General features: G+C 39.6%; 1 protein-coding gene across 1 annotated transcript; it reads right to left on the bottom strand.

Annotated features, from left to right (window-relative positions):
- Positions 1-1,468: 1,468 nt before the first annotated feature.
- On the bottom strand, positions 1,469-23,579 carry LOC139453231 (uncharacterized protein C6orf163 homolog). The gene is made up of 4 exons (XM_071234857.1): positions 23,468-23,579; positions 20,328-20,530; positions 14,600-14,802; positions 1,469-2,169 (listed from the first exon to the last, which is right to left on the bottom strand). The coding sequence occupies exons 1-4, from the start codon at positions 23,577-23,579 to the stop codon at positions 1,764-1,766; spliced, it is 924 nt and encodes a 307-aa protein (XP_071090958.1). The 3' UTR covers positions 1,469-1,763.
- Between the last annotated feature and the right edge of the window lie 277 nt (positions 23,580-23,856).

Genomic DNA, 23,856 nt, shown 5'->3' with positions numbered 1-23,856 from the left:
TATTCGTATTCTGAGGAAAGTGGGCGAGATGGGTTTAACATCGCTTTTAACAGTATTACAGTTATATCGTGACGTGTCAGCTTAGTTTGGGAGGCAGTAAACAGTAAACAAGGCGTGGTCGGCGCAGAGTCAGAAAACTGTGTCTCTTTGGTAACCATGTAAAACAGGAGCATGGTATCTCAGTGGGCTAGCACTATAAAACCGGACTAGTACAAGCAGACAGACAGACACGTGCATGCATGTCGCTATATAAGTGCAATAATCTTGAATGCGACATTAAACCCATTTTTGCCTCACCTCCATATATTATCTGCAAATTAAAACATAACATTACCACATTTACATCTAAACATCAAGTCCATGCAGGACTCCAATCCATGGTGTATTTTCAACTGTGGCGTATTCCCTACTGATGGAGAGGTGAGGTGAAATGATTATTGCTCTTATATAGCGACGTGCAAGCACGTGTGTGTGTGTGGCTGCTTGTACTAGTCCGGACCAATGACGATTAAAATTGCTAGCCCACTGAGATACCATGCCACAGTTTAACATAAATACCCTAGTCAGACACAGTATACTGACTCCGAGCCGACCAGCCCTTGTTGTAACCCCTTAATGTCGAGCGCCAGACAGAGTAACAACAAGTACCATCTTTTAACGTCTTTTGGTATGATGCAGCCGGGATTGAACCCTGTACCTTCATTTCTGGACGGGTGCTCTACCACTACACCACGGTGGTCCCTACTGATGGTAGATCATGGATAAAAAAACACTTTATAAATATCACCATCAAACATAAAACAATAACAGACGAAATAACATGACAGATGGCCATGGAATAATACCATGAAGATGGCAACAGGGAAACGAGAACCATTGAAATTAAAACATAGCACCCTAAATGATCCCAGCTTGAGTGATGCCATGTATGACGTCTTCTCCACAGAAGTCGTATGACCGTGGGAACGTACACTCCGCAATGAAGAAGACTGTCACAGGTTTGTGACCAAACATATCAGCTGTATATAAACTAATCGACCTTTGATAGGGTTATTCTTAAAGTGCAGGTGGGGGATAAATCTGATTGGTTGTTGGAAGATGTATGAATCGGATGCGATGTGGGCTGGACCTGGCACGCGGAAAACTTCATTTCAAGTAAAAATAAACAAAAGTAAACATCTAAATACATTGCCTCCCGACTGTAAGTGTGTGAGCTAGCACAGTATCCTTGTCAGAAATTGAGTTGTACATAATGAAGTTAATCGATTGATTAACTGCAACTTATGAAACAAAAAATCGTGACTTAACACAAGCATACCAAAAATGTCATGTAACCAATACTCTTGCAACACTTCTCTTCCAGTAACCATGGAAACAAAATGTTGACGAACATGCGAACGGTAACAATGATACTGAACAATATCCTCGCTAATTGCTGCATGATGATAGAGTGTAATGTCGTGGGGAATAACGCACAGTAAGTACTGCGTGATACAGAGCAGAGTGGGAGGGGAGTTGACAAAGTTTAACATATAAAATCCTGTATAAAATCCCTGTTTAAAAACATAACAATCCATTACATTTGATACTCAAGGGAAAACATTCACAGCATGACCCTGCTTAAAAACAAGAAACCATTTTTTGGATAATTCTTTGGATAATATCTCCCAAACAGGAGTTTCATGTCCGCAGAGAATGGACAATGATGATGTCCTCGGCATATCGGTAGATGTCCATTCCAAGTACAATGGCTACAAATATTCCTACACCTTCTTGAATTCATCCAGATACAGCGATGGCATCAGAAAACTGGCTTGATCGTCACTGAATCCACCCACATGCTGGACAAGTCTCTGGAGCTCTTGCCAAGTCTCTATCAAAGAATCTTCCGTCTTCTGCTTCATCTTCTCGATGTCCTGGATCTGCTGCTTCAGGTCGGCAATCTCAGACTCCTTGTTCTCCATTCTTGATTCCAGGAGTTTAATCTTGGAGTCCTTATCCTCCCTGATGCGTTGGAGTTGGTCCGCTGCTATCTGCTGTTCCTGCTTGTGAGCTTGTCGGACTGCTGCGTCTTTCTCCGAGTTCTTCTGTTTCACTAGGGCCTCTGTGGCATGTTGGTGCTTGTTTTCAGCCATGGCCAACACTAGAGCTACTTCTTCTTCCTGTTTCCTGCAGAAGAAAGAATATATTCTCAGAAAATATTACGCAGGTAAGGCTTGTAGAAGGGGGATCGAACACCAACAACTGAGGCAGATGACATTTCAGAGCTTTGTTTAGGTTCAGTGTATGTGTGACATCGTAGTTGTCAGTTCATACTAAAAGTTAGAGTGGGAATTAATCTGAATAAGGATAATAAGGATAATTACAAATAATAATAATAATAATAATTATGATGATGATCATGCAATTGTTTCAGAACAAGTTTCATAAGCAATTGTTTTTTCAGTCTTTGAAACAATGTCTACAGGACTTAAAGTAACATATATATATTGTGGCTTAATTTTATTGAAACAAAATATGTTACAAGGGTCATTAATTGCGGGAAGAGTTAGGTCATTGGAAATATGGGGAGGGTCATTCAAAAACATGAATTCACCAATTTGTTTAATCAGACAAATTTTCTAAATATCAATTCACTTAAATATAGTTGGATTCACTAAATTATCCAATGGAACTGGTCAAAACTAAAAACCTCTAATATTTGAACACAAGTTTACCACTTTTATCTCCCCTTCAACAGTTGAGCCAATACTCACAAAGGTGAATCCTGAGAGAATTCCTTGTTTAGTGTTGGCAGAGGGATTTACGAGCCAACTAAGCCAGAAAGCCATGTGCTGTTACCACAACTCACTCAAAGCTCTCGTCTTGACATGCACAGATAATAGATCAGACACCACTTGTGTCTGCATTGACAGAATGAGGTGAGGTGAAATTGGGTTTAACTTCGAGTCCAAGATTATTGCACTTATATAGCGACGTGCATGCGTGTGTGTGGCTGCTTGTACTAGTCCGGACTGATGCCGATTTATAGTGCTAGCTCACTGAGATACCATGCTGCAGTTTAACATGAATACCCCACACAGACACAGTATAATGACTCCGAGCCGACCAGTCCTTGTTTTAGCCCCTTAATGCCCAGCGCCAGACAGGGTAACAACAAGTACCATCTTTTAACGTCTTTTTGTATGACGCGGCCGGGGTGGGTGGACGCTCTACCACTAGACCACGGTGGCGACGGAGGCGACGGAGGCGACGGAGGCGGTCTATTTACCGAATGAACACACTGTATACCACTCAAAAGAAGTTAAAGAACACGCTCTTCTTTCATGTGACCTATCTGTCCTACTATATTCCGAAGCCCGAGTCAAGAAACATTGTGTTTGGTCTTGTACACTCAGATAAGACCTGTAACACAATCTACTGGAATCTTCACAAGGCAAGTGATTTAACTGAACATAAAATTCCTGTTTCCAACATTGCCGAACTAGGCTGGAATTTCGTGGTTTGATTACAAATTATGTCCCTTCTATGTCCCTCCTACTGACCAATCAGATTTCACCTCTCATATCACTTGCATCACTTGTGGGTTCCACAAAGTGGAATTATGGGTTTTTGCACATTTGGGGTTTCTCTCACATTTGGGGTTTCTTCCACATTTGGGGTTTCTTCAACATGTGAGGTTTTCCAGATTTGAGTTTTTTCCCATATATGGGTTTTCCTACATTTGAAGTTTTCATTTGGGGGTTTTCACATGTGGGGTTTACCACATTTGGGGTTTTGCACATTTAGAGTTTACCACATTTGTGGTTTCTTCCACATTTAGGGTTTCTTACGTTTAGGGTTTCTCACATTTGGAGTTTTTCACATTTCAGGTTTCTCTGACATTTGGGTTTTTTCTGACATTTGGGGTTTCACATATTTGGGGTTTCTCTGACATTTGGGGTTTACCACAATTAGGGTTTCTCACATTTGGGGTTTCCCACATTTGGGGTTTCTCCCACATTTGGGGTTTCTCCCATTTGAGGTTTCCCACATTTGGGAGTTTCCATCATTAGGGGTTTCTCACACATTTGGGGTTTCCCACATTAGGGGTTTCTCCCACATTTGGGGTTTCTCCCACATTAGGGGTTTCTCCCATTTGAGGTTTCGCACATTTGGGGGTTTCCATCATTAGGGGTTTTTCCCACATTTGGGGTTTTCCACATTTGGGGTTTCTCCCACATTTGGGTTTCTCTCACATTTGGAGTTTACCACATTTGGGGGTTTTCACATGTGGGGTTTACCACATTTGGGGTTTTGCACATTTGTGTTTTCTTCCACATTTGTTGTTTCTCACATTTGTTGTTTCTCACATTTGGGGTTTACCACATTTGGGGTTTACCACGTTTAGGGTTTACAACATTTGGGGTTTACCATATTTGTGGTTTCTCACATTTGAGTTTTCTCCCCCAAACAGCTGACACAGTGATAGATATCACTGAAATACCATTCTAAACAGTCTGTGAGCGCTACAGCAGCATGAATTCCCCATGACTACAGCACTGTAAACACAGATACAGACACATTCACTAGATTAATGGGATACATGCCTAAAATTCAATATCAGTGTCTTACAGTTTCTGCCTGGAGAGCAGAGGGTTGAGGGTTTGATCCCCTGGCCACGTCATACCTAAAGATATTTAAAGATGGTACATGTTATTCCACTGCTTGGTGCTTAGCATCAAGGGGACAAAACATCTTGGTGTGCAAGAGGAAACTGGGAGGGATAAGTCTGGACTAGTACAAGCAGCCTTCCACATTAATCTATTATCTGGTAACATGTGTTCGTGGGCGTAAAGATGTAATACATAATAATACATATTTAGGATAGCAAATCATTTCAGAGAAATATATCCTACTTTTTTTCTCTGTGTGTGTGTGTGTGCACGCGAGTGAGCATTAGTGTGTGTGTGTGCGTGTATGTGTGTGCGATTGAGTATGTATATGTGAGTATGTATATGTGAGTATGTATATGTGAATGTGCGACTGTATGTGTGTGTGTGTGAGTGTGTATGTGTGTGCATGTGAAAATGTGAGTGAATGTATTCGATGTGTGTGCAAGTATGTGAGTATGTGTGTGAATGTGTATGTGTGCGTGCGAGTATGTGTATGTGAAAATGTGTGTGTGTGTGAAAATGTGTATGTATGTGTGTGAATGTGTGTGTGCATATGTGTGTGCGAGTATGTGTATGTGAAAATGTGTTTGTGTGTGTGAGTGTGTGTGTGCGCAATCAGTATGTGTATTTGAAAATGTGTGTGTGTGAAAATGTGTGTATGTGTGTGTGAGTGAATGTGTGTGCGAGTATGTGTATGTGAAAATGTGTGTGTGTATGTGTGCAAGTGAGTATGTGTATGAGAATGTGTGCGTATGTGTGTGTGTGTGAGTGTATTTGAGTGAGTGAGTGAGTGAGTGAGTGAGTGAGTGAGTGAGTGAGTGTGTGTGTGTGTGTGTGCTGATTGGCAGATTAGAAAGGTCACCTGATGTGACCGCCTATGGCAGTGTCATCAGACCTTCATGAGTAGAGGGATGGATAAATCTGGACTAGTACAAGCAGCCTTCCACATTAATCTATTATCTGTTAACATGTGTTCGTGGGCGTAAAGATGTAATACATAATAATACATAAGTAGGATAGCAAATCATATCAGAGAAATATATCCTACTTTCTTCTGTGTGTGTGTGTGCACGCGAGTGAGCATGAGTGCATGTGTGTGTGTGTGTGTGTGCGTGTATATGTGTGTGAGTGCATGTGTGTGTGAGTGTATGTGTATGTGAGTATGTGTGTGTGAAAATGTGTGAATGTGTGTGTTTGCGAGTGAGTATGTGTATGTGAGTATGTATATGTGAATGTGCATCTGTATGTGTGTGTGTGAGTGTATGTGTATGTGTGTGTGAGTGTATGTGTGTGTGAGTGTATGTGTGTGCGAGTGCTGATTGTGTCTCGGTGCTGATTGGCAGATAAGAAAGGTCACCTGATGCGACCGCCTATGGCAGTGTCCTCAGACCTTCATTAATAGAGGTTTGATTTTAACTAAATTAACATCTGATTTTAACAAGATTAAATTCAACAGCATTAATATGTACACAATACTCATTTCTGGATAGCTGTTTCGATAATCAATACATTTCTTTTTTTTTTTATTTCTGGTAAAATTCCACTTATTTTCTTTCTTAACATGACCTGACAACAAGCAGCTGTATAGAGACTGGTGACAAGTCGGGCACTACCATGTCATGCAGTACCCTGGTGTGTCTGAGTACAGCTTTATCTTATCACACACAAACACGAGGCCTGACCCTACGGTGGCCCATAAGGGACATGTTTTTCAATATTTTGATGTTTAACTTACTTACACAATTTGCCATACAAATATGTGATAAATCATGTATAAAAACATTCGTAAACATAGAAAATGTACTTTGAAGTAGCTATTGAGTCGCTGAAATGTGAAGTGAAAATGTCAAAAACTAAAATGGAAATGTCAAAAACTAAAACAAAAATGTCAAAAACTAAAATGAAAATATCAAAAACACAAAACGAAAATGTCAAAAACTAAAATGAATACACAGAAAACTATTTCCACCGCGGTGGAAATATTATCACCGCGGTGGGACTATTATCACCGCGGTAGAAATAGCTTTCTGTATTTTCATTTTAGTTTTTGACATTTTCGTTTCTTTTTTCAGCGATTCTATATCTTCTTTACACATGATTTATCACATATTTGTAAGACAAATCGTGTTAATTTGCAAAAGGTTACGATAATGTAAGCGAAATATCAAAATATGGAAAAACAGACTCCATGTCCCTTATGGGCCACCGTATGACCCAGATAGTAGAGGGTAAACAACCAACAAACAACCCACTGGCTTGTAAGTATGGTCTATTTAACCTCACAAACTCATCATTTCTTGTCAACTGATGATACTTTTCAACAGGAGTGAAACAAACCCAACCATTTGGTCACAAAAAATTAATTGTGTATGTTTTCAGGAAGTACTTTATTTTTCATATTTTATTTAAACAAACTGTTCAAGGCATCAATGGACATTAACTGTTAGTGGAGTGAGTGAGTTTGGTTTTATGCTGCTTTTAGGAATATTCCAGTAATATCACGGCGGGGGACACCAGAAATGATTTTCACATATTGTACCCATGTCGGGAATCGAACCTGGGTCTTAGGCATGACGAGCAAACGCTTTAACCACTAGGCTATCCGACCGCCCTAACTGTTGCTGGAAGTAATTTAACAAATTAATTTAATTGTTAGATTTGCATTAACACCCATCTCACTACCAAACACCCTACTTGACATTTTATTAAACTCAACCGTGAAGATCCGGGGTAGAAAAGGTCTTCAGCAAACCATTCTTGCTGTAAAAGGCGACTATGCCAGTCGTAAGAGGTGACTAACGGGATCGGGTGGTCAGGCTGACTTGGTTTATGCATGTCATCGATCCCAATTGCGTGGATCGATGGTCATGATGTCAATCACTGGATTGTATGGTCCAGACTCGATTATTTACAGACTGACGTCATATAGCTGGTATATTGCTGAGTGCAGCCTTAAACAACAAACAAACAAACAAACTAAACAAATATAATCTGGGAGGTGAAAACCAGGCCTTACTGACATGACACTGAAAAGATTAAATTACAACCGAGACATCTTAATTCAGATTAGGTTGAAAAACAAATGTTGACGTAAGTATGCCTTGAGCCAGCTGATAATTGTGTCAGTATGTCAATTAAGTATCAGCACTGCTCCAAGCCCAAACTTGGCCAGTGCTTACCACAATTCAATCCCATTGTGCCTTTACATCCCACTGTGCCTATACATCCCACTGTGCCTATACATCCCACTGTGCCTATGCATCCCACTGTGCCTACATCCCACTGTGCCTATACATCCCACTGTGCCTACACCCCACTGTGCCTACATCCCACTGTGCCTACATCCCACTATGCCTATACATCCCACTGTGCCTAAATCCCACTATGCCTACATCCCACTATGCCTACACATTCCACTGTGCCTATACATCCCACTGTGCCTATGCATCCCACTGTGCCTATACATCCCACTGTGCCTATGCATCCCACTGTGCCTATACATCCCACTGTGCCTACACCCCACTGTGCCTACATCCCACTGTGCCTACATCCCACTATGCCTATACATCCCACTGTGCCTAAATCCCACTGTGCCTATGCATCCCACTGTGCCTATACATCCCACTGTGCCTATACATCCCACTGTGCCTATGCATCCCACTGTGCCTATACATCCCACTGTGCCTATGCAATCCACTGTGCCTACATCCCACTGTGCCTATACATCCCACTGTGCCTATACATCCCACTGTGCCTATACATCCCACTGTGCCTACATCCCACTATGCCTATACATCCCACTGTGCCTATACATCCCACTGTGCCTACATCCCACTGTGCCTATACATCCCACTGTGCCTACATCCCACTGTGCCTATACATCCCACTATGCCTATACATCCCACTATGCCTATACATCCCACTGTGCCTATACATCCCACTGTGCCTTTACATCCCACTATGCCTATACATCCCACTGTGCCTATACATCCCACTGTGCCTATACATCCCACTGTGCCTACATCCCACTATGCCTATACATCCCACTGTGCCTATACATCCCACTATGCCTATACATCCCACTATGCCTATACATCCCACTATGCCTATACATCCCACTGTGCCTATACATCCCACTATGCCTATACATCCCACTGTGCCTATACATCCCACTGTGCCTATACATCCCACTGTGCCTATACATCCCACTGTGCCTATACATCCCACTTTGCCTATACATCCCACTGTGCCTATACATCCCACTGTGCCTATACATCCCACTGTGCCTATACATCCCACTGTGCCTACATCCCACTGTGCCTATACATCCCACTGTGCCTACATCCCACTATGCCTATACATCACACTGTGCCTAAATCCCACTGTGCCTACATCCCACTATGCCTATACATCCCACTGTGCCTATACATCCCACTGTGCCTACATCCCACTGTGCCTATACATCCCACTATGCCTATACATCCCACTGTGCCTATACATCCCACTGTGCCTACATCCCACTATGCCTATACATCCCACTATGCCTAAAAATCCCACTGTGCCTACATCCCACTGTGCCTATACATCCCACTGTGCCTATACATCCCACTGTGCCTATACATCCCACTATGCCTATACATCCCACTGTGCCTATACATCCCACTGTGCCTATACATCCCACTGTGCCTATACATCCCACTGTGCCTATACATCCCACTGTGCCTATACATCCCACTGTGCCTATACATCCCACTATGCCTATACATCCCACTGTGCCTATACATCCCACTGTGCCTATACATCCCACTGTGCCTACATCCCACTTCCCAATTTCACCCCTACTTATGTAAATGGACTGAGCCACTATTATTTGATTTATTTTGCTGAGAGATAAGCCTCGGGATAAAAGATTCAAATTAGTTTGTCAATATCTGTTGCCCAATCCAGTCAGGCTTGTTAAAAAATGACTGAGTAGAGGAATGAGATACTTATTACTGTATGAACAACAACAACAAAATAATATAGAACCAACCCCAACTATTTTCATGATCAATGCAATTTACGTTTTAATCCATTGTTGTTCAAACAAGCCAGATCTTAAGTTGAGCATGGACAAGTTACTTAAAAACTAACATATATACCTATTGCTAAATTGGAGATGAGGTGATCCTGTTAACATTGTGAAAGCTATTTCGCTGATCAAAGACCTGATATAGACCTGTTAAAAGTGGATTATAACAGTGAGAACACCACGCTTAGTAATTTAAATGTGGGACACTCATATAAAGGTATCGGTAATCGGATTAATTAATTACCTGCTAGAATAGGTGAAATGCACGCAGCTGAAAATGTGGCTTTACCGGCAATAGCCATTTCTGAATGTGGCTCTCCCGGCTAGACACCGTATAAACAGTCAAAACAAACTCAAGGATCAGATACCACTATGAAAACATCGGATTAGTTCAAAGGTCCATGTACTCAGGTCATTGATTCATATTAATGAATGAAATCATTAAAGGGTTATTGGACAGTACCATTCTACACAACAGGGGTGTGGAAGTAACCATTTGTATTTAGTGTAAGCCAGATGAGGTGTAGGCGATATAAGGTGTAGGCCAGATGAGGTGTAGGCGATATAAGGTATAGGCCAGATGAAGGCAAGCCATCTACTATCACTGGTGAAACAGGTAACAGTCATGTTCACTCATGCATCACTTTCTGAGCATCAGACCGTATCATTTCATGATTTTACTGTAGGCACAATGGGACTGTAGGCACATTGGGGAGACACCCATACCACTTGGCTTGGCTTCGTCCTAGTATTGCTAGCTACAAACAAAACAGTCAATCAAGCATTTCATAATAAACAACAAGTCAGATTTAATCCAGAAACTTACTTCAGCCTCAGGAACCTAAACTGGATGATGCTATCTATACACTTCAATAACAACAATCTTCGTATAAACCTTTCTATCATGTGATTCTGAATCTCCTTTGAAAATAGCTGAAAAACTCATTGCAATTCTTTTGCGTTCATATCTATAAGATTCAAGTGCACTGGGTGGCAAGGATTTCACCCGGCATTCATATACCTAGCATAACATTTTCTTGTACTTGTCAATAATACAATCTTGACAGGTACCTTGAGGTAAACTACTATACAATGTTTCCTCTGCACCAGAGGACTCGATGCCTGAATACCCAGCCAACAAAAGGGCACAGTGCAAGCAGTCATTCGGAAACTCAGGCAAATTTTATAGCAATGAAATCAGTTTTGACAATCAAAAGGTTTACTTCACCCTCTGCTTGCTCTATTGCTATATGGCTTGAATAATGCCGATGTGATTTTAAATTATAACTCACTCCTGCACTAACTCTTATGTATTATACTAATATATTTAATGAGATTCAGAAGCTGTTACCATATTCAACGTAATAAGCGCCCAGGGCGCTCTCAAAATTAGAAATAGGGGCCTCTTATTAGAATAAAATTTTGGAGAAAAAAAAACAGTTGAAAGTTTGTAAATTTCGTGGTTTATGCTGACAGCCTGAAATGGTCTGTGCGTATTATACACGACAGATATATTTTTCCAGAATATAAATGCCCATTTTTAAGGGTGCATATAACAAATGATTGTGTATCATACACGGATAAATAAATCTTGTGCACATTGATCAATCGGAAGGGGTGCTAATTGGATTTGTTCACTAGCCAATATATTAGCAAATATCGCCGTGGGCGCTTATTAGAGCGGGGTGCTTATTACGTTGAATACGGTATAACAATTAAGACACAGTTGACTTAAGATTTCAGCTTCTGGATGTTTCAGTACGGATGCGCGTATCCTCATCAAGCAAGTGATATTACTTAGCACAAGCAGCTGTATCGAGGCGTTTCACTGTACGGAAAAGGAATTTGAACCTGCAAGTCGACTGTCGTTATTATTGAATGTTTTTCTTGCCATTTCGGTGGCAAGGGTGGCCTAGTCTTCTAAGGCGCCGTGATTCGCCGTGCAGAGTTGCGTCACTTGGGCACGCCAGAAACCTATGATTGTTTCTAGGTTTGTCCATACCCGTGCTCGTAGGTTTCACCGAAGTGGTAAACGTCTGAGACCTGCATCACTTCGGGCTTTCCTCCCACATTAAGCTGACACGCCGTGATATAACTGGAATACTGTTAAATGCGGCGTTAAATCCAACTCACTCACTCACTCTTGCCATGACATGCAGCAGTGGGAACATTTTCTTTTCCTATGATAAACCTTTTCTTTGAAATTCTTTTCAATCTTAAATAATTATTTTGTCTTGTGTAAGGACAGTGTCGTCTTTTCCCAAGCCAACAACAGGGATTGCTTTGGGTGAGATTTGGGGATATTTGGTCACAAATTTTCAGCTCTCTCATTAAACCACCTTCAGTGAGAGAATATCTTGCCACATTAATATTGCACATGTAATCGTCTTGAATGTCAACCAGATGATTTCAACAGCTAACAGTGTTTCGCACATTAAACATTCAGGGCTAACTTGCATGTACGTCATTAGCTTTTTAATATATAGGTCTCCCCTCAAATCTGAAACATGAGCTGCAGGTTTTCAAAATTGACCTGAGTTTGACTTGGGAAGGTTATCAATATTTAACTCAGGCAAATACTAAACTGCTGGTTTCAAATATATACAAGTGCATCACCTACAACACTGGCCCCAATTTGTATTTCAGCAATGTGTAGTGCTTTCAACTAGTATCGCAAAGTTGATTCTGAACTGGTATGTGTACATAAAGATGTTTACAAACCATGTTTACACACAATACATATGATCATGTATGATATTAAACCTACATATACTACAACATGAACAATCAGCAAATATTAACTTCATGTCAATATTTGTTTTCAGTATTTATGTTAATATATATATCATCATGATCATTGGTTTTGATTGACCCTGAAACAAGGGAAGTCACTCTAACCAAATTACAGTACTTAAAGTTGTTGACGGCCATACATTTAAGCAGCATGCTAATAGCTTAATCATATTAATTACACATTTTAGTCCCCCCACCTCAGACCCCCAAGTTTCCAAATTCCAAATTTCTCAAAATTGAAAATAATCAATCCTAAACGCCCCAGGTTGCTCACCTTTTAGACACACCCTCCTTGGGAGTTTCACTAAATGGCCTGGCGGGCATAAATATGCACAATGTCAGAAAGCGCACGTTAAATCTCCAATAGTAAGTAAGTAATTACACATACAAATTTATAGTAGGGATGGGACGGGTAACTCAGGTACTCGGGCCAGGTGGGTATTGAGTATGGCCCGGGTACCCAAAGTACTACCCGGACCCGTGGTTAGTCCGGGCCCCCGGGCCCCCCCCTCTGGATCTGCCCATGAAATGTGAACACCATAAATATCATCAACAATCAAAGCTGTCGCCATTACAATATCAGAACACTACTGTGGCCATTTGATTATTATAAGGCAAAACATTTTTAGTATTTGATGGCAATAATTTAAGCATTACCACCAGTACTGCAAGCTACAAACAAAACAGTCAATCAATAATCTCCTCTAAAAAACAAATCTGCTCAGATCCAATCCAGGAATTGCTCTCAGCCTCAGGCCCCGAAACATGCTACACTCCGCCCACTTATAGTAACAGACCCAGCTCATAACACTGGGATCAGCAGGTACAAAGAAGTAGATATGAACCAAGATATTATTTCTCACTACGCTTGTAAATAATGTGGAGTTGAACAATTGTTGGCATTGTCCCTGGAATAATATTCATTACTTTGAATAAGACATATGACCTTTCTATTGTATGCATTCAGCAGATTGCAGATCTATAGAGATCTATGGGGTGAACACAGTCATACTCCTTCAGACTGACAAGTAGATACTAGACCAGGCCTTTGTGAGTGGGAAACTTGAGATCTAAGTACCCAACATGCCAAAACTGTTCAGTTGTCACATTGAGCTTGCCTATAGTCCGTCCTTGGTCTGTTGAGTCGAGTGACATTAACTGTATCAAGCTGTATCTGTGTAAATCTCTCCAACAATCAGTTGCTATCGATACTAATACTGTCTACAGTAACAGTTACTGTCGATAGTACTAGCTACTACTGTCTACAGTAACAGCTACTGTCGATACTACTAGCTACTACTGTCTACAGTAACAGTTACTGTCATTACTACTAGCTACTACTGTCTACAGTAACAGTTACTGTCGATACTAATAGCTACTACTGTCTACAATAACAGTTACTGTCGGTACTAATAGCTACTACTGTCTACAGTAACAGTTACTGTCGATACTACTAGCTACTACTGTCTACAGTAACAGTTACTGTCGATACTAATAGCTACTACTGTCTACAGTAACAGTTACTGTCGATACTAATAGCTACTACTGTCTACAGTAACAGCTACTGTCGGTACTAATAGCTACTACTGTCTATAGTAACAGTTACTGTCGGTACTAATAGCTACTACTGTCTATAGTAACAGCTACTGTTGATACTAATAGCTACTACTGTCAACAGTAACAGTTACTGTCGGTACTAATAGCTACTACTGTCTATAGTAACAGCTACTGTTGATACTAATAGCTACTACTGTCAACAGTAACAGTTACTGTCGGTACTAATAGCTACTACTGTCTACAGTAACAGCTACTGTTGATACTAAAAGCAACTACTGTCTACAGTAACAGTTACTGTCGATACTTATAGCTACTACTGTCTACAGTAACAGCTACTGTCAATACTAATAGCTACTACTGTCTACAGTAACAGGTACTGTCGATACTAATAGCTACTACTGTCTACAGTACCAGCTACTGTCGATACTAATAGCTACTTCTGTCTTCTATTAAGGTAACGGAAACATTGATCAAAGTGGTGTCAATGCAACTCTTTCCCTCCTTCTTTAGTTACATTTCCTACCTCTTCAGTTTGGCGACTGTGACCTCAGCAATCTTCCTCTCCTCAGTACGAACCCGAGCCACGGCCGCAAGAAGATCTGCATCATTCTTCTTCTCCACTTGACTCAGCGCTTCTTTCAGCGCCAATTCTCCCTTTGTACGTTCCTCCTTCACTTGTTCCAGCGCCAATTTTTGCATGGCCATTTCCACTTTCAGACCTTCTTCCTGCAAGTCACAAATGTCTTTCGGTCTTGATGAGATTATTAACATTACCATCATAACAATGTCAAAAGGATGCCATGCTTTGATATTTGGCAATTCCGTTTTCAAATAATATATATTCCAATATTTTTAAATTTAATTCTCTTTTCACCACAATTATTGGAATAACTTCTTTGATGGGCATTTAGAAGTTGGAGTACTAAGTAAGGATAAGAATTTATGGATGAACAACTTCTTTATTACAATTAAGAGCGACGTTTCGGTGTAGGTTCTAACACCTACTTGCTTGATAACGGTGTTCGAACCTACACTGAAATGTCGCTCTTAATTGTAATAAAGAAGTTGTTCATCCATAAATTCTTATCCTTACTAAGTATTGGAATAACAAGAACGGTTACAATGATGGCACTTAACTCAATAAACAATGTTTCTTTGATTTCTCGCCAATTTTGATGGGGTCATGAATAGGACAGGACTGCACGAAAATGGCGCATATACCACAGTATGCAGGAATGTGCATTACAATGAAACATGTTACAAAATGTTCCTATGTGCCAGTATAACGGGTGAAAAATAGTTTCATTATTATTATTGTTTAGCCTAAAATCTACACAGAAATTCAAAATTATGTTGCCCTTAGAAATTGACAGAAATGTGGATGTGATTTTTCTCCCGTTATCTCCCGTTTCCATTTCAGCAAAATGGAGGCGACTGACAATGCTAGGTAATATCACAATCCATATCACAAATACCGGTATGGCATTATATTGCAATACATTTGTTTTGCCAATACACGTAGTGTAGGACCATATTCAATGGGTGCTCTCAAAATTTGAAACAGGGGGCTCTTATTAGAATATTATTTTGGGGAGTTGAAAGATCGTAAATTATGTGATTTATGCTGACAGCCTGAAATGTTTATATACGACAGATATATTTTTCCAGAATTGAATTGCGCATAATTAAGGGTGTATATAACACACGAGTGCGTATTATACACGAATAAATACGTCTTGTTTACATTGATCAATCGGAAGGGGTGCTAATTGGGATTGTTCACTTGCTAATATATTAGCAAATATCGCCATGGGCGCTTATTAGAGCGGGACGCTTATTACATCGACTAAGGTAATCCAAAATGCCTTCAAATATAGTTTTTGTAACTCGCTTTACATAAACAGTTAATTGTAAATTATCCAATTGCATTGCATTAATTTATATTTCAGAATATATAATAAACAATGAATGAACCATTAGCAACGCTGAGTAACAGACACCTTCGTGGTTTGGCAAAGGAGCGTCATAGCAAAAGATGTTAAAAGATGGTACTTGTTGCTAAAACAAGGACTGGTTGGCTCGGAGTCAGTATACTGTGTCTGAGTGGGGTATAATACCGTATTCATATTATACTGCGGCATGTTATCTTAGTGTGCTAGCACTATAAATTGGCATCAGTCCAGATTTGTACAAGCAGCCACACACACATTCGCCAAATAAGTGCAATAATCTTTGACGCGACGTTTAACCCCATTTCACCCCGCCTCACTAAGTAACAGCTTGTGTTGGTTGCTTCATGCTACATCAGCAAAATGACAGCATCCTGTAAATAATCAAGCCTGGACCAGATAATCCAAAGAATGATATCATCAGCCATCAGGTTATGATGACACAAAATCAACCAAATCACCAGTCCTGACCACCCGGTCTAATAGGACGCCTCTTAGTCCAGAATAGGGTGCTGGGGTCTTATTGAACATTAACTTGTCCTTACTTTACCATTGCTATGGCGACACTTATTCAAAGTTTGTTGGTTTACAGATTTAATTTACCCAAGCCAAAAGCTAGGATTAACAGTGATTAGAAAATAATGAATATAGTTCATACATATTTGTCCCACTGCTTTATCTATAACAAAGAGGACACAGGTGACTGAGTTGTCTAAGGTGCAGCTAGAAACCTAATTGTGGGTTTGAATCCGGGTTCGCCCTGATTATGTTTCTAGGTTTGTCAGCACCATACCCATGCACCCGTAAATGTCTGAGACATGCATCATTTGGGGCTTTCCTCCCACATTGAGCTGACATGCCGTGATATACCGTAGTCGACGTAATGAGCGCCGATGGCGCTCTCAAAACTAGAAATATGGGGGCTCTTAATAGAATATTATGTTGGAAGTTTGGAGTTGAAAGATAAATTTCGTTGTTTATGCTGACAGCCTGAAATGTTTATATACGACAGATATATGTTTCCAGAATTGAATTGCCCATATTTAAGGTGCATAAAACACACGAGTGCGTATTATACGCGAATAAATAAGTCTTGTGTACATTGATCAATCGGAAGGGGTCCTAGTTATGATTGTTCACTTGCAAATATATCAGCAAATATTGCCGTGGGAGCTTATTAGAGCGGGGTGCTTATTACGTCGAATACGGTAACTGGAATATCTTTCAAGGCGCCATTTATACCCAACTCACACACTTTAATGGAATCAAAGACACCACTAAAAAAACTCAAACCAGGGTCAAAACTACCCTTGTAGCAGAAAAACAATTGCTTACACCTAAAAAAAAAGAAATATTTTTTTACACCTAAAAGAACACACTTTTTTTTATAATATGTAAACCTCAATTTATCATCTATTCCGTATTTTAATAATTCAAACTCTACATGGTAGATCATTATATTTATTGTCTATCTTGAAAATCAGACTCTTTACGGTGAGGTGAAGATGAGGTGAAATTGGGTTTAACGTCTCGTCCAAGATCATGCACTTATATAGCGACGTGCATGTACGTTTGTGTCTGTGTTGCTGCTTGTACCAGTCCGGACTGATGCCGATTTTAGTGCTAGCTCACTGAGATACCATGCCGCAGTTTAACATGAATACCCCACTCAGACACACTATACTGACTGAATCAGATACAACTCATGAATATTAATTAGACCGTTCACTACGTTAACAGATCGTTATTATAACAGAAATAAACATATGTTTTCCATGTAATTCTAAAATGATGTTATTTGTTATCAATTGTCCGGTGGATTAAACAATTTAAATTTAAACAATTCAATTCATAATTCATCATATTATGAATACGTAACAACTTGTAATGTGTGTGATAAGTTGTACTAAAATATGCTATTTGAAGGGGCGTGGCCTAAATGCAAATGTCTGATTGGGATTTTAAATTTTCCGGACCCCTGTCTGACTCTGAGCCGACCAGTCCTTGTTTTAGCAACTTACTGCCGAGAGCCAGACAGGGTAACAACAATTACCATCTTTTAATGTCTTTCGGTATGACTTCGGCTCTCCAAGCAAACGCTCTACCTCTAGACCACGCAGGCGGTCCAGTATCTTTCCACACTTTGAGGATTTTAGTGGTAGATGGTTTATCAAGTTGTGGGAGTGATGTCTCTTTGTTGACATGAGGCACAATGTTAATATAGACCGTCAATGAAGATTGAAAGGAAGGCTAATTTAGATCATCATGACATCCTATTAATAGCCCAATAGTAGCATATTAGTGGTCTAATAGTAACTTTTGTAGAACTATGCTTACTGGTATTTTACTCAGGCTAGCAGGAACCCTTTAAAGTAAGCATTTCCCAAAATATACATACTTTGTGATGTAAGCAAACTGCGCTCTAACATTTGTTTTCATTATAATGAGAGGGTGGCTCGCATTAAAATATGAAAAAATATATAACCATCGCATACAATGAATGAACATGTAAAAACACATGAAAGTAATATTATCAATTAGTTTTAATGTTCAAATTTCATTTGTCATCATAGATATGTTTCTTGAATGAAATTCAAAATTGTGTTGGTGAAACACGTATATATATACATTACTAATAAAAAATTACAATAAATATTAGATACAAATGAAATCTAACATAAAATGACCCCATAAACAGAATCAACATTTACTCTTTTGAATTTTTCCCATTAAACTGTACCCGTGAAGATCCGGGGTAGAATAGGTCTTCAGCAACCCATGCTTGCCGTAAAAGGCGACTATGCTTGTCGGATCGGGTGGTCAGGCTCACTGACTTGGTTGATGCATGTCATCGATCCCAATTGCGTGGATCAATGCTCATGATATTAATCACTGGATTGTCTGGTCCAGACTCGATTACTTACAGACCGCCGTCATATAGCTGGAATATTGCTGAGTACGGCGTTAAACAACAAACCAACCAACCAACCAACCAACCCATTAAACTGACTGAACCAACCAACCTCACATCATGCTGCACAAGTTTTTATTATGTTCTCACGTTACTGGACATTGTTGACGTTGGTACAATGTGTTTTTCTGATTGTGATTCAGTGGCTGGTGACCAGGTCTCACTGACAGCAGCAGGTGATGAATGACATGGCTGTCACTGAGGCCACAAACAACTCTAGCCCTAACATTCATGACACAGGAGGTCAAATATTATCCCTCACCAGAATAAACTCATCAGGATAAATGACTTTCTAACTTTCACACATCCTTTGAAACCTTTATTAACCTTGGGCTAGTGGGCTAGTGTTGTAAATTGCTAAGTCGAATTAACATGATTAAGGTTTACTGAAGGAAAAAAATATACACAACATTCTTTAAAAACAGAACCCCAAAATGCCAAGGTGGTGTCAAAGGTTTGTAAAAATTAATAATGGTTGTAAAAATCCCTTAGCATTAAATTGTAAAATAATTCAAATATTTATTTGATATATTTCAAAATATTTAAACATTCAAAAATAAGTTCTAGTTCAGTTGTAAAATAATTTTATTAACATTTTCCTAATGCAGAAAACACCAGCACATGTACAGCCTTCGAAATTCGGGTCTGAGACTACGAAATTGTGCAGAAAAGTAGAAATCCAATGATGGTTGTCCCTATTTGACATAATAAGCGCCCCGCTCTAATAAGTACTAATGGCAATATTTGCTAACGCATTGGCTTGTGAACAATCCCAATTAGTACCCGTTCCGATTGATCAATGTACACAAGACATATTTATTTGTGTATAATACGCACTTGTGTGTTATATGCATCCTAATTATGGGCAATAAAATTCTAGAAAACTATATCTGTTGTATATAAACATTTCAGGCAGTCACCGAAATAATAGAGCCCCCTAGAAGCAAGAAGTAGCTCTGAAACGTCGTACAAGGAATAAAAAGAAGTTGCTATTGACTCAGTGGAATTAGGTCATCAATGATTGATCTAAATATTAAAATTAGAGATATGAGACATAAAAAAGTTTTAACAACTTGAACCAAATTTTAACTTAAAGGAATAACAATTCACCAGGGTTAGAAATTGGCACTAGTCCTTGCCAAACTGCCATTTAGTAAAAGTATCATAAGGACTAGTACAAATTTGCCATTTTTAGGGGTTTTACAATATGTTATAGTTATAAGGACCAGTGGACTGAAACTGTTTCTACCGCTGTTCACCAAGACTAAACCCCTTCAAAGGCCTTTAGAGTCGAATTATAACAGAATAGAAAGATTTGAGGTCGGTATTACCTTCAGCTTTTTGTCCATCTCCTTATGCATTTTCCTGATTATCTTCTCTTGATCCAACTTGGCCTGTTTATTTGCCTGCTGGATGGCGGTGTCCTGTCCCCCCTGGGCCTGGCGCCACACCATCTCCTCCGCCTGCCGTATAGCCTGCAACTTCTCCTGCTCAATACGTTCAACTTGGCGCCGGTGAATCTCATGGCCAAATCCTACATTTTACAAACATGAATAGTTTCAGAATGATCACACAAAACATGTTTGAAACATTTAACGCATTTGGTTCCAAATTCAATTTAGCGTGGTTATATCTACAGGTTACCTCGCTCTACATTGACAACACAGTGTGTTTATCTCCTAAATGACTTGACATACACAAAACCATAACTGAGAAACATCGCTTCTGTGGCTGACCTGAGGATGGTGACTAACAATAATTTCAACCGACTTATGTTACAGTGAGTGTGTGAGTTGGGTTTAACGTAGCTTTTAACAGTATTCCAGTTATATCACAGCGTGTCAGCTTAATGTGGGAGGAAAGCCTGAAGTGATGCAGGTCTCAGATGTTCACCACTTCGGTGAAACCCACGAGCACGGGTATGGTGCTGACAAACCTAGAAACATAATCGGGGCGAACCGGGATGCGAAGCCACATTTGACCCGGGATTCTGGCATGCCCAAGGGACGCAACTCTGCACGGCGAATCGCGGTGCATTAGATGACTGTGCCACCCTACTTATGTTATAAGTGTTATACGTGATGTCATCAGAACAGAATGGGCAAACACAGGGGACATGTAAATTACCAATAACATGAATATAGCAAGTCAAACTACATCTTTGTGCCAGACCACTACTGCCTAGTGATCAGTTGTTGCAGAGGACCAATTATTATCAATAGCTATTTTCACCAAAATACATAATCTGAATATACCGCGAAACCCATAGTACATATTATTATGGATAAGCAGACATAGATCACATTTTTGGAATATTGGTTTATGCATTTGGAAGTCAACAAAATGATAAAATCATTTCTTCTTAAGTTTAATGAATAAAATTTATGAGTGTGATATCAGAGATAACAAAAAACATAATTTATATACCGTATTCAACGTAATAAGCGCCCCACTCTAATAAGCGCCCACGGTGACATTTGGTAAGATATTGGCTAGTGAACAATCCCAATTAGCACCCCTTCCGATTGATCAATGTACACAAGACTTATTTATTTGCGTATAATAAGCACTCATGTGTTATATGCACCCTTAATTATGGGTAATTGAATTATGGAAAAATATATCTGCCGTACATAAATATTTCAGCATAAATAACAATATTTATCTTTCAACTCAGTTTTTTTTTCACCAAAATAATATTCTAGTAAAAGCCCCCTATTTCTAATTTTGAGAGCGCCCTGGGCGCTTATTACATCGAATACGGTAACTGAACTTGTGCGTTTGATCATGCGCACATGCTGTTTCCACAATGGCGGTAACTGGCGGTTAGTCAAGGGGAGAGTTCTGTTGTCACTATTTACATTCCTCTTGTCACATTATTGCCACTATTTACATTCCTCTTGTCACATTATTGCCACTATTTACATTCCTCTTGTCACATTATTGCCACTATTTACATTCCTCTTGTCACATTATTGCCACTATTTACATTCCTCTTGTCACATTATAACAGGAATATATCCAAACATTGTACATGGACAGAAATAAGTGAATTTGCTCTTAGTGATTGGTACAGTCAACTTTATACAAGGAATATTTCAGAAATAACACAGGAAAAACGGCAAGAACTGGTCATTGGCCAGTACTTCTTCGATAGTGGTTTGAGCTGGGATGAGTCCAAATTTACTACCCGGGTACCCGACACCCTGTTAACCGGCCCTTCCCGTGTACCAGCTACAGGTCTACAGGGTTGCGTACAAACTGTCCGAAGGGGAATTGTTTTACCACAGTCCTGGCATAAACAATTTAGATACAGGTATAAAATGATCTAATCCTGCATACACTGAAGTTGATAGATGCTTTGTCCTTACTTGAACATATAAAAATCAGAATGAAAGCTTGCACAGTCAGAAAGAAATGAGTTCATTAATGACTTGTAGTGTAAACATGGAGTTTTATTGTTAACGTCATTAAACAGTTTGTCACATGACTAACCATGGGTCCGGGTAGTCGTGTGGGTACCCGGGTCCTACTCTACTACCCCGACCCACCAGATTCAAGTACCCGAGTTACCCGTCCCTTAAAGTGATGCTGTCAAGATATGATTATGTGAGCACAGGAACTCAATGATAGCCTGTGTAACATAATATATTCGTATAGAAAAAAATCACACCCTTCTATATACATATAGACGTTGATTTATACAGAGCTCCAGATAAGCTGCGTAACTGCGTAAAATACGCATTAGAAATGCAGAAATACACAGTAAAATATAATCCAAGCGTATCAAATACGCAACGAACATTACAGATACGCTACAAAAATAAAACTTGTGCGTATCATCAAAATATTGTGAAGTAACCCTGCGTATTCGATTAGCATATCAGCAAACTATTTTGAAAAAACGGGCATTCCGTCAACCTTGCCAAACTCCACGATGAGTTACATCATGATCATTTGCAATCACACTTTCTTGTGGAAGTATCGTGGTATTTTTTAGTCCTATAAAGCTCTCTAACCCACACGACACCAGTTTGCAGGGACTAGATGAATAGTGTTTTTTAATATTTAACTTAAATACCCACATGTGTAAAAACTAGTGGGTAACAGAAATTTGAATACGCAGATAGAATTACTGATACCCAATGATTATAAAATGCATGGGTAAAATACCCACAACACCAAAAGCTTATCTGGAGCTCTGCATATAGACGTTGATTTATATGTAGAGGGTTGTGACTTTTTTTCTAAACGAATATATATTATCTTATACACGCTATCTTCGAGTTCCTGTGGATATGAGGTGTTATTTATTGACTTAACTGTTGAAACCCTGAAAAATTGATTGCATGAACATGTTAAAGTCGAAACAAACAGAGTGGTCCTCTTCATGCAAGATTTTGTAAAATTTGGGTGGAAAATATAAAATCCATTGAACACTGATCTGCTTCAAGACTTTAAGTTCACTTACCTAAGATTCTTCTGTGAGTAAAATCCTGAACAACCACGGGTCGCGTTTCCTCGTAACGTCTGGGCACAACTGGATACTTAGGAGTTGAGAGAGAGGGTAGTGCCATCTCCATTGTAAAAATATATCGACTATATTCCTGTCCCTTACTCAAAAGTTGCTATCGAACAGAGCTGTTCTTGAAAAAAAGTTGATTTACTTAGCAATCACTACAAGGGAAATTGCATGATCCATGACAGTCGAGTAATCGCACGCAAAGACCCTCAAGAAATATACCTCACGCGACATTTACTGTTATTTGTGCGATAAGCGGTTCATTGATCAAGAAATCGATGGCCAAATCAGCAATCTGATCCACATGCTGTCAATGTTGACATTCGACCGCATCACAA

This window comes from Haliotis cracherodii, unplaced genomic scaffold, assembly GCF_022045235.1.
Source record: "Haliotis cracherodii isolate W230 unplaced genomic scaffold, xgHalCrac1.p SCAF_9, whole genome shotgun sequence".
Classification (NCBI taxonomy): domain Eukaryota; kingdom Metazoa; phylum Mollusca; class Gastropoda; order Lepetellida; family Haliotidae; genus Haliotis; species Haliotis cracherodii.
This window is presented reverse-complemented; position numbering and strand designations above follow the sequence as displayed.

Coding starts and splice junctions, on each gene's coding strand:
- LOC139453231 (XM_071234857.1), bottom strand. CDS start 23,579: ATGGAGATGGCACTACCCTCTCTCTCAACTCCTAAGTATCCAGTTGTG. Junction 14,803..20,327: donor AGATGGACAAAAAGCTGAAG/GTAATACCGACC, acceptor TGTGACTTGCAG/GAAGAAGGTCTGAAAGTGGA. Junction 2,170..14,599: donor ACAGTCGCCAAACTGAAGAG/GTAGGAAATGTA, acceptor TTTCTTCTGCAG/GAAACAGGAAGAAGAAGTAG.